This window comes from Nestor notabilis, unplaced genomic scaffold, assembly GCF_000696875.1.
Source record: "Nestor notabilis isolate BGI_N333 unplaced genomic scaffold, ASM69687v1 scaffold12197, whole genome shotgun sequence".
Taxonomy (NCBI): domain Eukaryota; kingdom Metazoa; phylum Chordata; class Aves; order Psittaciformes; family Psittacidae; genus Nestor; species Nestor notabilis.
Window position 1 is genome coordinate 86,228 of NW_009937012.1, and position 17,692 is coordinate 103,919.

At 40.8% G+C, this 17,692-nt stretch overlaps 1 protein-coding gene across 1 annotated transcript in view; it reads right to left on the reverse strand.

Moving 5' to 3' along the window:
- ADAMTS17 (ADAM metallopeptidase with thrombospondin type 1 motif, 17) overlaps nt 1-17,692 on the reverse strand; it is a 160,380-nt gene that overhangs the window by 65,558 nt on the left and 77,130 nt on the right. The window contains exons 9-10 of the mRNA XM_010018623.1: nt 4,747-4,848; nt 2,923-3,068 (exon numbers count right to left, since the gene is read on the reverse strand). Of these exons, the coding sequence (XP_010016925.1) occupies nt 2,923-3,068; nt 4,747-4,848 (248 nt within the window). The remainder of the gene's footprint in view (nt 1-2,922; nt 3,069-4,746; nt 4,849-17,692) is intronic.

Below are 17,692 nucleotides of genomic sequence, written 5' to 3' on the forward strand. Positions count from 1 at the left end.
CACAGGAACACCTTTACCTCATTTTCCCTGTCCAAGGCAACTCTTGAAATAGCAGGAGGGATCCTTCCTCTCAGATGTTCCTTGTTGGAGGGCAAATCCTGCTCCCAGTGGCTCTGACAGAAAATTATCCAAGCTCCATTCTGGATCTATAATTGGTTTATCCTAACAGATGTCCTGGAGTACTTTAGAAGCATGTTCTTTTGTACTATTCCAAACAGATCAATAAATAGGAGCTGCCTACAGATACACCTCAGATAAGAGGCAATCCGAAATGTTGTTCACCTGTGGGCTCTAAGCAGCCTTCTTGGAAGATATAAAGTGTTTAATGGTTTGTATTCTGGTCATGAGCCAAGGGATGTGACTAACTCTGCACTGCTGACCTGAATTTCTTCTTTGACTTCAACAGCAATTCATTCTTGTCCTAACCTATTTTCAGATGGAGCAGGCAGATGACCAAGAAAAAGCAGAGAGAATATGTGCTCGTGTGTGTATGTACCAGCAGTTTCAGAACAGGACTTGAAGTAAGGCACTCCCAAACTGTTCTGTTGTGACCTCAGGCCCGAGCTCTAACTTTTCCTGTGACTTGAGATAACTTCCTAGGGGCACCAAGGGGACATTTCTGTGCCCAGGATGACACCAGATACCAAGGCAGAGGCAGGCAACTCTTAATGCTTTGCTTTTCTCCTCCTACCATTTGCTTTCCCCCTGCCTTTAACACTCTTAACAATGGGGACACAGCAAACGTCTCTTCAGCACATGTCCTCAGAGGTTCTGTCTTCAGCAGTTTGAAATGAAAATAACACAGAAGAAGCTATAACCTGTACTGTAAGTAGGGTGTCCAGAAACAAATCTGTGCAGCAGGTAAGCTCCATCCATGAAAACCATGCCATTTTATACATTTGGTTTTTAAACATGCAGGAAAGGCCACTAATCCAACATCAGGATTAAGCACCTGCAAAATCTATTTATTCTTGTTTATGATTCCCCAAGAGAAGGAGGAAAACTCAAACTCTCAACAATAGCCTGTGTTTTATTTGCAAAATAAAACAAAGAAACCACAAATAAAAAACCCAAGTAAGCAGAGACTCAGCCATCCTAACAGGTAATTTCTTTATCTACTTGCTGATACTCTCCTGAATGTGTCACACTTAACTCACCTCTGAAATCATATTTCAGTATTACAGGTCTCTTGGCACATTTAAACAGGATACTGAGGGTTTTCATCATGCAGGATGAAGAACAGTGACAGTCACTCTCTCTGGTCTCTCACAAATGGTTACTTAGCTCTTGTTCATACACTTTCTTTCCTGCTTCACTCCATTTTTGTGGCATCATCATTATGTCCCTTCCACCTTTCCAAATGCTGAGGCTAAGACTTTGGGTATCATCTCTATCAGATTCTGCAAAAGAATCTGAAGGGAAAGGACCTGTAATCCCAGTCCCAAACCCTGTATAACACTGCCTGGGATTCCCAATAAACTGTATACTTCAATCCCACCCTGACACATGCCTGAAACAGTGACTGTGTGAGATCTCCTGGTAGACAACTTCACAGCCATCTTCCACTGTATTTATGCCAAGAGAATCCACCCACCAATAGAGCTGAAGAGATCAAAGCCCATTTATACAACTGTGACCCTTTCACATGACAAGAAGGGGACTGGAGAAGCAGCAGCGATCTCATTCTGCTCTTCTGTTTAAGCCAGTGTTTTCAATCCCACTGTACAACAATAGTCCAAAGCCTAGACAAGAACACAAGGCAGTACAACTCCAGAGTCTGCACGTGCACACTGGCTCACGACACACTGCCTTACAACCATTTGGAGGCAATGCAAGCAAATACTGAGAGAAATTACAGAGGGGGAAAAACCAAATCAAACAGTGAAGCAACTGGTTTAAAAATACTGATAGTCCCACAGGCTCACAAGTCAGCTGGCAGGAGCAGAGATTCCAGTTAGAAAAGGAAAAAAAAAAGCCAGAAACCAAATATATATAAAATAAAAGATAAATCCCTTAGCCAATATTTTTGGACAGTGAATAAACCAGCTGCAGAAGTGGGCTGATGCCAGGAATCTGAAGTGAAAGAAGATCACGTGTGTATCCCCAGCCAAGAATGTATATGAGCAAGAGAATTTTAAAATCAGTGTGCAATCTTGGAGGGAGCATTTCCTGTAATTTAAGGAACGATGATGAATGGATTTAGGTTTGGTCAGCACCGTGGTTAAAGAGACTTTTTGTAGCTGACAGGAAAGAAAGCAGCTCAGACCCTTGTTCAGGCAAATGAGCTGGTAAAAATCAAGCCTGGACATTACAGACATGCAATTGCAGCTCAGTGTTATTTAAGGAGAGAAATAAACAAAAATATCCCCTTCACATGAATACAGCTCAGCAGACATCCATCATCTAGGCATGTCTTCAAAGTGACTATGTTGCTAGCCAGGATTTCAGCCCCTATTTAAAAAGAAAAGTTTCCTGTGCTTTGTCTGTGGAGAAAACCTTAAAATATGAATAAAGTTAGAAATACACAACTTGGAGGACTGCTCTCAAGATTGTGAGCACCCTTACTCACTGAGAAGTTAGAACATACACAAACAGGGGTGGCCAGTTAAATGGCCACCATGGCAAACCTCTTCAGGCCTCATGTAAGAAAAGAGTTCCAGATGTGCCTCGACCGACCTGAGGGATGAAGGATGGCACATGGCAGATAACACTAGTATTTCTTCCTGAATCAGAAAAAGTCCAAGCCGCAGCAGAGAACATAGGCTTTTCTGTGATTACTTCAGGATTTTGACCTGGTCCTTGCTGCTTGTGAACAAGAAATCTCCCATATCCTCTGCACAGCTCTGCTGCCAATTCCTTACCTGTGCTCTTGCAGCAAGGATTGTCTAAGCAAAAAGCAATCAGCACGAAGCGAAGACTTACGGTGGATTGTCGCATTTCCGCTGCCTGAACCGCACTCCTGTGCCACACGTCCGGCTGCACATGCTCCACTGACTCCACATGCTCCAGTCTCCATCAACATGCTCAGGGATGGGAGTTTTGCTGACACACTCCCCAGCTCGGCACCACTGAAATGCAATTGTGTTAGCAGCACAGGCTGGAATGAAGCCCTCATCTTGCAAACATTCCTGCACAAGTAGACTTAAAAGGATGTCAACATCCTTTTAAGAGATTACAACAAACCCATGTTTAAGTTTCTAGAGATTCAGTGCTTCAGTGAGACCGAGGTGAGTGGGGGAGAAAGGGAGGAGGTGAAACAGAAATTCAAGTATCACCCTCAATGAACCCCTGAAGAGAATTCTGTCATAAAAAAAATAAATCACAGGATTGAGCCCCCTGCTTTATAAAGCAGATAATTATCTCAGTGCTAAGTCTTAAAAACCACACTTCATGGAGACTGAGTCCAAGACTGAGTCCAAGAACTTATACCCCAAAGCAATGTCTTCATCAGCAGAATTCCCACTAGGTTCAAAATAATTGAGGGATTTTGGACCTAACATGGCTAAAGCCCCAAACAACCTTTGATTCTAATAGGTTGTGCTGGCTCCTAACCAAGCAGCAAACTTGGCCTGTTCTCCTGCTCTGTTCAGGATATGATACAGTAAGCACTGCTAAGCAGCCTTACGAAAGAATCACCAGGACTCCCGTGTAGAAAAACACATAGCTAAAAGTCTTTTGTCTCAGTTTCCTTGTCATGCTTTCCAGGAGCCAGCTTTTCTCACCATTGTTTACTTGTAAGCAAAGAAAAGGTCTCTAATCTTTGATTTTGGCAACAAACTTATTAATTTTACACTTTCTTATCTCCCCAAACACACAACATACAAAAAGCATCAGAATCCAAACCCAGTAAGGAGGGGGCTGGCAGCTACCAAACCAGCCCTGTTCCTTCGTAGCTTACCAAGTTATCAGCTGCACTAGGAGAATCAACCACATAAATTAATGATCCACATACCACCTAGCACAGCCCACCTCAGCTCCTGTTCACACAGTAGGTGAGCTGAGAGGCAGCAGCTGAGCCTCAGTAAATCCCACCCTTATGGCACTGAAGCCAGTTACTGGAATGGTGATTTTCACTGGAGGGAGATCCACTATCTGAGAGTTTGTGTTTCTTGCAGCACTTTTCTACTCTGACCTCGATTCTGGGAAGTCCGTATAAGCCTTATTTATCTGAGTATTTACATACAGCAAATGATGCTTCAAAAATAGATGAAGATCACTGAATTTGAGCTCAATGCATTTTGAGCTACTTTTGAAACTATCAGATTTTTAAGTAGCCACTTTTTCTCACCCCGTCTTCCTCCACTCCCCAAATGTCAGTCTAAATGCTCTCCATCTTTTCTACCCCAAATATAGCCAAGAACACTGCTACCTTATCTTACAGTGAAAAAACTACTTCATTCATGAAATACCACTGGCAGCAATGCTCAGGAGTGACAGAAGCGAGCTAGCACCTAACAGGACTCGCAGGGTGTTCTGTGCACTTGCAGTGAGGCCTGGGGTTTTCCTGCCATATTTGTAGAATGCCTGGACCACAGGAACTTGACTACTGAGCTCTCCAGAGGCTACTGAAATACACATAACATAAAATCAAAAAGACTTAACCCAATCCAGCTGTTAATTGAGCAGTTTCTGTAACAGAATCGGTATAAAATAAGGGTTTAGAGTAACTACCTAACATCTTGGAAACATTATTCCACAGACAATGCTGGAAAAAACAAAGTGGCTGATAGTGAGCATTTTGATTACCTTGTCTGCGCCACATTCAGTGCCATCCAGAGGGGGGTCCAACTTTGTTTTACAGGATGTATCTCCTTCCACCAGGCACCAGAGCCCAGCACACATCAAATGCTGTAATCACAAAACAACGAAATGCAGTTATTACTTTTGGAGATGTCAGCTATCATTATGGGATACACTTCAAAGCTCAGGCAGTCTTTCTCAAGTGAATCCAGAGACATCTCGTTGGTTTGGGAGCAATTATTTTTACAGCACAGATTGGCATTAAGTGGTGGGGCTGGTAACATAAAAGAGATTAATGGATTCCATTGATAGAAATAAAACCCACCCAAACCAAGAAGTGGATTATTTAAATAGATTCCTTTTCACAAGAATAAATCTGGTCCATTAAAAAAGAATTCTATATGGGAGGCCAAGATGGGTGCTTTGGAAACATGCCACATGCTTAGATGTCTGAGCTGCTTAATTACCTGTGTGTTTAAAAAGATACTCCAGTAACACGGTCAGCAATGCTGGACTTGATGGTAGTTGTAATCAGCCAGCAATGCCCCCTGGGAGGAGAAAAGCTTAAGGTGGAATGAGAAAGAGGAAAGGGTTTCATGGTGTGCCATGCAGCAGAGGAGGGGCAAAGTTAGTAAAGGTTTGGTGGTGAGAAGTAGCTGCTAGAGACCAGTGTGCTAGAGAAGGTGAAAAGTGAGGTGTGAGGGCAAGAGCAGCAGGAGGTAGAGCACATCTCGCTGCCAGACTCAAAACACATTCTGGGTATCGTTACTCAACATTGCTGCTCTGCTCAGCCCACATGTGCTGCAGGGATATTAATGCCGACCATACTTGAATGATCTGTCAGGTCAATAAGCTTCTTGAGAAAAAGAATGAGGAAAAGCAGCTTTTACATCATTAACATTTTGCACAGCATCCACCAGGCTTTGCAGTCCATGAAAGTGGATGATTCCAATACAGTGCTATAGATCTAAGCACCAAAAAAAAAAGGGAAAAAGAAGAGTTACGTTTCTTTCCACTATTGTTCACTTTGAGTGTAATGGTAAAAAGATGAGGAGCTGACTCTCGTGCCAGCTGGTCTTGTCAAGATTTATTGCACCTCATTAAATAGTTGAGTCAACACACTTCAACCTTATGGCCCTTTCACAACGTAATGTAAGAGACTGTGGGTGCATGTGTGTTTTGTGTACACGCACGTTGGTATGTCTACATAAAATAGACCTGTATGGCAGAGGGTGCAAACAAATCCCAATACCACAAGTGATGATGCAGAATATACTGAAACAAAATAGTTGTAACAGCAATATCTGCATCCTGTTTTATTTCCACATATTTTTATTTTGCACTATTTAAACCAAAAGAACATTCACAAAAACTAGAAGCAGAGAACACAATTCAGCAACATCTGTATTAACCACAACACAGAAAGCCATCATCAAACAAAAACAACAGCAAATACACCAGGGAAGCCTACATCAATGAATTTTCAAGACATTTTCCCCGAACTATTAGAGCATATGGGAAAATATCAGACTTTAGTCATTTTGACTAAATGGCTGTGACTAATTAGTGGTTTACCCACAGCTCTGAAAGCATTTCAGCACCAACTAGCTGTGAGGACATTACACGCAGTTTTACAGATAGGTACACTGAGGCAGAAGAGCTGAGAGAGTTCACAGCCTGCTGAGAAAGCAATTGTTCCGCACTGTAACTACCAGATTCTCAAACCCCACCGTGTCTGGAGAGGACTAAAATCAAGAAGTCCATCAAGTAACTGTCCATCAGTGTTACAGAAAGAATGCTACCCTAGGAATAAACTATTTAAACACAAAAAATTTTTTCCCCAAAATGCCAAATTTGCAGCTCTGAGAGGATGCTCGTTTTCCTAGTTGTTGAGCTACAGCACCTTTGCATCTGGTTTAACTCACTGGGATCTACAGGTGATGGGCTATTCTTTATATTAACACTAGACGTATGAATGACTAAAAAGAGTTCAAACCCAGTGAACATATGTCAAAGCATGTCACAGACCTAAGTGGAAGGCACCTACAGGACAGAATCGAATGCAGTTTATGAACATAAGGGACTTGCTAAACTCTAACAGCTTCCTTGCCACTACAAATAATTGTATTGGTGATGATGTTACTGCTAAGCCAAATTCAGGAATTGACAATCTGGACTCTCTTTTCTCCCTTGATGACTGTGGACAGTGATCTTGTGAAAGCACTACCAGCAAGGCCTCCTTTCAAACTGTGGCTGGGGAACACTGAGATGCAAAATGAAGGGAAGTCTCAGAGGCGAACGGTGCAAACAGGAAGCATTTCCATCTTTCTAGGCTTCAGCCCTCTCCTACATACAACCACAAATCTTCAGAGCAGAATGTGATGAGAAACCCTCCAGCATGATCTCTTGAATGACCCAGGCAGAAATTTTGCCCCATGGTTCCAGAAGCAAACCCTCTGTTCTGCTTTCTGTCCGAAAGACATCCTCGCTGAAGATGCAATGGAATTCACTACATGCCTAAAGAAGTTGTTCTAGACACATACGGGCACCACTGCTAAATATCTGTGCATTATTCAAGGCCACTATTTGTTAAGCTTGGATCATAAACTGCATGTAAATTAGTCAGGGTTAAATTCTTCTCTTTGATGTACAACTGGGAGGAGGAAGGGGGAGTGGTGGAAAAGTTTATTTTCTATTAAACTTAAAATAGAAGCAGCTTATTGTACAATTTTGGTTGCCAACCAGAATTCCTCCATAGCCCACAAGAAAGTGGGGTGGTAAAGCCAGATAACATGCCCAGGTATGAGCCCATTGCTGGGGGAAGCAATGGGCACAGCAAACCTCAAACAGGTGATTCTGTACCAGCAGGACTGCAGAGCTGAGCCAAACCTATGGATACAGTGGGTGAAAATACTCACATACATACGTGTGTGTGTATATATGTATATAGGTGTATGTTTGCGTATCGATATATACATATACACACACACATTGATGTATACTAATAGGGAGATAAATAAAGGAAAAACCTCTCTTAGCAACACCAGCCTTTCTGCAATTTCCCATCTTTGAGGTATGGAAAACATAGGATTTTAATAGTATCCCTGTGTTTGATTCAGAATACTAAATCCAAAGCATATTTCAGGAAACAGTTACAGAAAAATCTGGTAACTGTGCTTGAGTTCTGTGTTCTGGTGCCACACCACTACAAAGCTTGAACGCTCGTTAGTGCAGTCCCCGCAGTTAATACAGCATTCGGATACCCCAGCAAAGATTAAACCATCAGCTTTGGTATTGTATGTTCCCAAGATGTTTTATCATGTTAATAGCTCGTTTCAAAAGAGATCATATATCCTCCTCAGCTACAACAGAAACCCAAACAAAAATCCCCATTAAACAATCCTATAGCTAACCAGTTGCAGTGACTGACTTTTTAATAGTTAAATAGCCAGCTTTGTGGAGAAATATCAAAGTGAGAAGTGGCAGGACTTGAAAGGAAGTTGCTTGTATATGAGTTTAGAGCTTACACTGACATAGAAGGAGCCATTAAAAGAGCTGTATTACTGCTAATTGTAAACTCAGCAACCAGCTTTTAGATGGCAGATCTCTGCCTGCAAAGTCTTCCCCACAGCATTCAAAAAGTGCCTGTTAGGATTTTCCAATGATATTTTTCACTGGAAAAATATTGATTTGTTGAAACTGTCTGTGGGGAAAGGTCATCTTTGGATCAGCTCCCAGATTGAAATACTTCCAAGAGCAAAATAAAATCTAAAAAAGTGAGCTGGTTGTTGAAATGTGATATTTCAATAAAAATTTAAATGTACCCCTTTGTTTTTAATTGAAATACTTGTTCAACAGAACTCCAAAGGGATTTATACAGATAAAAATAAAACCTAAATAAATGGAAATAAAAATGGAAAATTTTTTTATAAAGGTGCAAATTTTAGACTCTCAAAAGATCCTGGAAGATAGAAAATCTTGTCTGCACTGCTGTGAGACACGAGTCCTGAGAGAAAAAACAGTCTGGAAACTCCCAAGCCAGGAGAGATCTGCTCGGCAGGTGAACGACGCTTCCGATTACAGGGATTATAATGGCATCTATCTGAGAAAGGAGCCTTACTGTGCCAGGTGTTTTCTCTGCAATCTAAACACACTGCTGGGAGCTCCGAGATAAAGGGAGCTTTATGCCTCTGTTACAGGTGGGAAGATGAGGAACAGAAAGGGATTAAATGCCTTGCTGAGAGTCTGCTGGGAGACAAGTTAAAACATTGCTCAGAGCTGTGCAGTCCTCTGCTCAGTGTCACAGCCACAGGCTCACGCTGTCTGCTCCAGCTAAACTGCAGGGAGAAAGCAGAAACAGCTCCTGGGATACTCCCAGGAACATGTCTGGCTGTGGGACTCCTCACCTTTCACAGCTTTTCCTACCTTTTCATAAGACATACTAACTCCATCTCACACGTGGGCCAGCCCAGAACCACAGCGTGTGAAGCACTATGACCACTCACATGTGGCTCTAGGGAAGTAATCTATTTTAGGTTCCTTAACTCAGTGCTGCAGCTGGAAACGAGGGGAAGCCAGAATTAATTCATCCAGCTCTTTGCCCACAGGCAGTAAGTCTAGAGTCTGCTAGTTTCTGGGTTAGTTATTGCATCACCACTGTTACTAAAATCAGCATGATTCTGCCCAATGACCTGGTATGTTCTCAGTGAGCAGAAAGGGCTCACAATACTTCCCCGTCTCAAAGTCTCAGATTATTACCTGCAAGGGAGAGCTTTCAAATCTCCAAAGCATAAAAGGAATGCAATGAATAATGATGTCCTTCCCACCAGGGAACAACTCTACAAAAGCTTGTTTGCTCCCTACGCATTCACTGTCTCACCTTGAATTCACCCAAAAAATGAACGCTTATTTCTACTGAGAACGAATTTGTTCATGCTGCCTACTGCCCACTGGAAAGAGGAACCTCTTATTTCTAGCAGCAGAATTAAACCACCATGAAACAATTTTGCTGTCAAAATGAGGGGATTATGAAGAAGGACTTGGAAAGAGTAAATATCCTTAAGCAAGAGGAGCAAGAGACCACATAACTCACAGGCATGCTTATAAATAGGCTGGCTTTCAATGAAGTATCAGATCGCTTTCATTTTGCCAAGCTTTTGGCTTGGCATATAGCTAACCAGGAGAGAAATCATGCTTATAAGCAGAATCCTAATTAACACCTATTAAGTACAATAAAAACACACAATTTACACTTGTTTTCCTGTTCAAAACACTATGAACACGTTCTTGAAGCCTCATGCCATGCCTCAGAGGAGGAATTCTTTACAAAAGGTGAGAAAAACAATGCCCCTATTTCTATATTGTCGCTGTCTTTAATTTGTGATGTATGAAGAACTGACAATCCACAATGGGTCACAAGGGAGGTGAGCACTGTTGTTTACACTGCTGTTAGATGGAGCTTCTTGCTGTTGAAAACCAGATGAAAAGTGCTCACGACTGGAATCCTGCAAACTTGGAAGGCACTTTTGAAAAGGAGTCATGTGCTGCCCCAGACAAGGTACCTGAAACTTGGATACATGTACCAGTGGCCAGCTGCTGGCCCTTCTCTAGAGATGACGTTCCAATGAACAAGTGGTAGGTCCAACAGTGGAAGTATCTATCTGTCCAAATGACAGACCTGCTCCAAAAGTCACGGGAAGGCTTAAGAAAGAATCATGAGAACTATCCTGGAATATTCAGGCAATAGTTGTTATCCACTAACATCTCATTTTAACAAAACTGGGCAAGAATCCCACAAATGGACTTGATGATCTTAAAGGTCTATTCCAATCTAAATGATTCTATGATTTTAAATTCATATTGTGCAATTTTATTTGATAAAGTCAAACAATAATGGATCTCTGCTGTTGGACTGAAAGCACCTCAGCCCTATTATAAAAAAGAATCGTATAATTTCCTTAGATATATCTAGAAAACATTTCTTAAAAAGCATTTCCCTGTTTTCACTTCCTGGTGATCACCTTGTTTCTTCAGAACGCACAGAAACACATGTGCACGTTATGCCTTTTAGATGAACAGGACCAACAACCTCCCTGCTTGGAGCCAACAAATTTAGACTTGATTCCCCTTTATACAAATTTTTTCATCAGTGAACGGCCTCTTCATCAATGCTCCTGTGAGTGGAAAGTCACCAACATCAGACACAAAAAAGATTGTTTTAAGTCTTGCGGAAATGGCCCTTGACAGTTGAAGAACTCTTCAGGAAACAGTCCCTGGGAGTTAACTGCTTCCCAGGGCTACTCTTTTCCTTGAAGAACAGTACAAAAAATCCAACACAGTCATTTCCGACATTTGTTCATGTTCTGTGTCAGAGAAAACAAAACAACCTGAACCCAGCAAACATGAAGGGTGTCACATTGGGTTTGGTTCTCTGAGCTAGGTGGTTTGATATGCATTAGTCCAACTTCCAACACATGGATCCCATATGAAATGTACCCTTTTATATTCACGGAGTGATACCAAGAGCTTTTCTGTCTACAGTTAGAACATAAGAATGTTTCTCCTTTGTCTTACAGGGAGGAAGACAAAATATGTCAGCTTCCAAAACAGTAACTTACTATGACATATCACTCACCACAGGTTTGGATGTCTAAGGTCTGACTGAAATGAACTGGTTACAATCTTCAGTCAAGCAGCCTTTCTAACAGCAGATGAAAGTCAAAGAATTAGAAAACTCCAGAGCTCTCATGATTTGATAATGTTAGAAAAGCAAAACCAGGCTATTCAGTAGCTGCCCAAAGCACACTTACGGACAAGAAGATGAGCCCTGATCTCTCTAGAGCAGATGCAGCAGGGATCTTTTGCCAAGTGTGCCATGGTCTTTCCTAGTAAAACTGCTCCTAGGGCTCTACGAATAGCTCTGTGGGATAGAGAGTAAGAGACAGAGAAAGGTAAAAATTCTTCTTTTAGAGAGGGGTTTGGCCTCTGCAAGCTCTTCACCCTTTCCTGAGAGGACCTGGAATTCAGTAGTTTTATACTGGAAGTGTGCAGTGTAGTACCTGGAAATGGTTCCAAAGTGAGAGAGAGACCATATTTTGAGAAGTGAAGAGTGGTGTGGGATGCCTGACTGGAAATACATCAAATGAGGGCAACCTCTCAAAGCTGGCAGAAGCTCAGGACTTCCGGAAAACCACACAGCTTCCCTGAGACTCAGAATCAGATGCTAAAACATGGACATATTCATACTCACTATTTACTTTGAAAATTTAGGCCATGATGGAGCCTCCTGAACAGGGCAAACTAAATGTCTTCTCCACTGCCTAAAGTATTACTTTGCAAGGCACCAGTTCTATTTCATTTTTTGCATGTACCTGGAATTAAAGTAATAGTCAAAAGAAAGATATTGGAAAGATTGCATTAATGGAGACCACAAATCCATTTTATGGCAAAGCAGCCTATGCTAAACACTAATCCTTTCAGTGCCTTTAGGGCATTCATGAAACTAGCTTCTTTGGGTCAATGATTCAGAGACACGGAAATTCAAGTAGAAAAAGATAAGCTTTACCCACTTCCCTACCAACACACAATTCTTTCTCACTATATGTGCTCTTCAGCTTTGCTGAGCCCAGTTTTCAGCATCTTAAATGAGATAACACAACTGTACATGTCAGCTAAAGAAAGCAGGGAAGTGTCCTTATGTGGTCAAACCTGGAAGAAGCAGAGACATGCAGTACAAAGCACTGGAACAGAGTCACTCTTTTAAATTGAACATTAGAAATGTTGTACTTTGACTTACTGCCAATTTCTACCTCAGTATGCTTAAAGAGCCACAGCTAAACAACTGTGTCCCAAGCACAGCAGCTATACTAGCATCATCTTTTACATGCCATGTATTAAGTGCTGCTCTGAGGTTCACACTAGATGTACCCCACCAAGAAAAACTTCCGAGTTTGCAGTATTATGCTGTAATCTAGCTGAGAAGAAGATATCTCCCCATGATGAAGCAGGGCAAGAGCTTCAGACAAGCTTCATGATCACTCCCATCTAATACTGTGTTTGCAAATTAGAGTCTAAAATTCTGATCTTGCACTTTGCAACATCAATCTTGTATTGCCTTCATTGAGAGTAATGCTCACTCAGGAATTCCCAGTGAACTCCTCAGGTCTTAACACCTGATTGTAAGACATGAAAAGCATTGATTTTTATAAACAACAGGCAGTGCTGTCCATTAAAAAGAAAACAACAAAAACCTGGGAAATTAAAAGAATGAAATCACGGATTGTGTTTCTTGGCCATGGGAAAAGAGAAGAAAGGGACAGTAAAATAAATCTGGATGTGTACACACGTTGTTCAGATGTGGTTGTGCAGATTATGGGAGTTTTCTCTTGAAGTGTTTTGCAGATGGGAAGTTCCCAGCAGGCCAATGGGAGAGGTCTGACTGACCTTCAAGCTTGTTAGACGTTATTTTCAGGCTGATACTCAATTGTATTTTGGCTAATTTCGTTAAGTTCAAACTTCAGCTGTAGATGCCACATCACAAGGCTACACTAATTCTTTCTCCCTCCTCTTGTGTCTTAACGAGAAATGTAAGATTGCCAAGCTGAAGTGCTTGATTCTTAATAGGCATTCTGTATGATTTTAAAGAGTTTATTGTGTTTATATTCTTAAATTTCCACATTGTATTTTTATAATTGTATTTTGGTTCCCCTCTCTCTTTTTAGTTCTCTTTCAACCACTGCACCAGAATGTGTTTTGACCATCTTCCAAACTGAAACACGTACAAAAATTTCTGAAGCATTCCAATAATTGTAAACTGGGCTGTGCTGCCCAGGCAGGAACTCTGCTTCTCTCTCTTTCTTTCTCTCTCTTAAACAAAAAGTATTTCCACTGAAAATAAAGAGAAAAAGGTCTTTTTGCAACATACAGAAGCAGTGAAATAGGACACTTCAGTTTCATGAGAAACAGGCAACGTGAAAATAGTCTGAATTTTAACAACCTGCATTAGGAAAGCTATAAAATATAGGGTGGCAATTAAGTAAATTGTAACCTTTACTTCTGAAAAAGAAAATCTTCTTATTTTATTTTAGAATTGACAGGCTTCTATCCTGCAAGCCTCAAGAAAACCAAACCCACCCTCTTCCAGATTTATTATTATTACAGTTACACAGAAGCTAACATGTGTAATGGAAAATTATGAAGACAAAGTCCCTGGTTGTACAGAAAATGACAATGCAACCTATTATTTTCAGGATAAATCAGCTCTCAATCTAATTACTATGTTCTTGTAAATATTCTATAGGTTACTAAATAATAGGGCTTCCTATTATCGTCTGGCTCTTGCAAATGACCCTGCAAAGAAAAAACAGACAGAGGCCCATTGATTCCAAGGCATGAAGTCCATGAGTCCACTCCACCAGTCTCTTTGAAACATCAACACCACAGAGAGACCCACAATTGCTTAATTATATTTCCCCCCATAGCATCAAATATGAAAACTGAAGGGATACGTAAAATCCACTTAATTATTATTAATTGTTGCTCTTTCTTTACTTTGTTTTTTGGTTCCTCTCCTTTCTCATTTAGCCGAGAAATCCAATCAGTCTCCTCTGGCTTACAATCATTTTTGTGCTCCTGTTCTGTCTCCTCTGCTGCTCTGGAGCTTGGAGACACCTATATTTGTTAAAAAACAACTTGAACTTAAGAAAAAACAGTAGACCCAATTCTAGCTGTGTTAATTTGTCTAAAACGAGTGCCATATCAAAACTCACATTCCCAGTTACATCCAAGTCAACAGTGTCCCTTTTTCAGAAGGAAATCTCTTTGTGGCAATGCTGATCTCCTTCCACATGCCATTTCCACATGCCATTTTAGCCTAAGCACAGCTTTGACTCAAAACGATCCTGAAGGATAATGGTTATATAAAAACCCGCAAAATTGTGTTAATAATAAATAAGCCAAAAGTCATATGAAGCAAAAAGCCAAACACTGGATACAAGAGACAGAAATCACATTTTTTCCATAAATATAATTTTAGTGCAAAAGCCTCTATTCCTAGGCATGCCAGTCTGAAAAATAACCCCGGAGTTGTGATCAAACACATGGCATATTTTCATGTGAGGTTATGGACAATGTGTTTTTACACAACTCTGGTGGAGAAGCACCATCTCTGCTCTGTGAGAGACCCAGCATAACCCATCTGTGCTGTTCCTCTCACTGACAGCACTGCTCAGTGAAGGGGACAACAAAGAGTTGAAGTCCGCTCTTTGCAGAAGCCTTCATTGCTTGAGTGGGGTCAAGGCTTTTTGCTTCCTCTTGTGTAGGGGTCAGTTGAATTCACAATACTTGATTCATTGCACAGTGTGGACCTGAAGAACTGAGGTCAGACAGTTGAATTTCCCACTGTTTGCACAACCTAGGCTGGTAGCCCTGGACTAACATCAACCAACATCCAGCAACCAGAATCCCAGATGATCTCCATGTCTGGGGCACACTGATAATGTCTAGTGGTTTAGTGGAAGCTGTCTCTGCCCGTGGCAGGGGGATGGAACTGGGTGAGCTTTAAGGTCCCTTCCAACCCAAACCAGTCTGGGATTCTATGTTTTTGCTCAGAGTTTGCGAATGACATGGTCATCTGTTTAATTTCTGCTAATAGCAAATTATCTCCTTCAAAAGTAAGATCACTCTGCAAACTCCTAGGTGAGCCAAAAGCTCTTCCAGCACTGCACGACTGTACAGCCTCCCACCTGAAAACAGGCAGCCTGTCTGGTATGGCAGAAGCACATTTGTTTGGCCTGCTAGATGAACACTCTCATTGATCAGACAATGCCTAACATTTGCAATGGGAAAGATTAACAGAAAGCACCATGTGAAAGCACTTTTGATCACTTTGCGTATTACTAGAGAAAACTATGTAACCTAGATATGAAGGGTGAACTATGGAAGGGTCTTGAGATGTTCATTATTGTATGTGAGACGATCTCACTTGAGAACTGCCCAACTTCCATATTCTCTTTGAGTTCCTCAGATCAAAATTAATTCTTCCATGGAGCCATGAAAACATTTACTTCCTTGATGATAAGCAAGGACTCACCTAACTACTAAGGCTAAAGTCAATCCAAAACCAGCCACCTGGATATATCTTGAACCAATAAAATCCAGCAGAGCATGCACCAAAATGGACCTGCATTCCTTTGAGGAGCTGGCAGGAAATCTTGCTTTTTATTGTTCATAGGGTATCATAACAGAAATGGTGCTTTTCAAATAAACAGAATTTGATTTCTCCCTGCCTAACAAGTGTCCAGCCTAAAAGCCTGATTCCAAAGCTCCTTAAACAGGTGATGTACACCAATAAATGTTACCTAACATTCCGCTACCAGATCCTAAATTCTATATCTTGGAGGTCACAGACTATGATAATAGGTTATGATTAAGGTGATTATATCATATACTCATGCTGGTAATTAGGGTTGGGTTTTTTTCCAATTTTGCTATATTTAAATGTAGATGAAGTGCCCAAGCAAATGAAAAAGGAACATCAAAAGGTATCATGTATGTAAAGCTGAGCCTACCTTGTCTGTTTCCATTTTTGCTCTGCACATTTGGAACAGAATAGCTGCAGGATAAGCTGGTTTGGCAAACTCCTAATTCTCAGAGCTACTATTTGGTACTAAGCATTTGAGTTATCCTTAAAAACAAACATGGAAGAAGAATTTGGGAGATGCAAACTGCAATATCCAGATAAGGTTGAATATTTATGGATTAACTATCTAGTTGGCCCAGTGTCTTAGGTGCAAACACTGCCAAGCATTTAGGCACCTGACTCTCTGTGAAGGCAAAGGAGATTATGTTCCTTTAAAGATTTGGGCTTTGATGCCTTCAAGGGAAAGAATTTACTGCACAGAAAGTTTCTGCAGTTCCTCAAAACTGTCGAAATTTTGGATTCATTTAATCTCTGAAATTTGCTCTATAACCAACTTGTTTGGCATTTTTCAATACAGGTCCTTTAGCTTGCCTGATACAATGAAGAGCTCAACTATCTCCAATGCAACGTTATAATGTAACTCTTTTATTACATCAGAAAACAGACAGTTGACACATGTAATCCTAAAAATATTGAACATGCTCATTTCCTGAAGTTTATTCCCTTTTTGTAACAAATATTTACTGTCAAATGTTTATTACTTTTACATTTGGATTTTTTTAATACTTTACTGAATTAAAAATACCACATTACCATTGGCTAAAAGAGGAGACAGCTCTATTTGCCAATAATTTCTACAGCTAATGCCAGTGACTAGTGCCAATTTTTTTTGGTTCATATTTTTGTAGACAGCTTTGAGACTTACGATACAATCATTCTGCAGATGGGGCATGAGAAACACAAAGGTTAAAAGAACACAAACCTCTAAGGTTTAAAAATTAAAGCTGATCATTTCCTCTAAAGAATTTCCTGCGATTGCCTTCAAACGACAAGTCAGAGGAGTGTAACAGGATGCAAATATTTACTTAAATGAAGATCCAAAGCTTCTCAGTGTGAATGTTAAATCTTAATGCATATCTCTATCAGAAAAGTAGTTCTAAATAAGGGGATTGCAAATTAGGTTTAATCTGCTGAAGTTCTACCAGGATCTTCATTAGAAAGTACTAAAGTCCTCACACAATATGCTTTTCTTTGGGAGACACTAAAGGAGGAATTGAGGAAGAGATGTCAAATAAGACTGGTGAAAAATCTTGGGAGACACAAACACCTGCTGTCTGTATCTCACAGAGAAGAACAGTGCCTGTTGGCTTGTTATTCTGGCAAGCAACTTGTTCCTGAAGCAATTCCAGACTGGACATGCAATTTCTGCATGAGAAATGCTGACCACCTACCAGTAGGCTGACATTCTCATTAGGCACTGGACTATCCAGAAACAGAATGTTTTTTATCACACCAAGGGAAATAGCAAATACC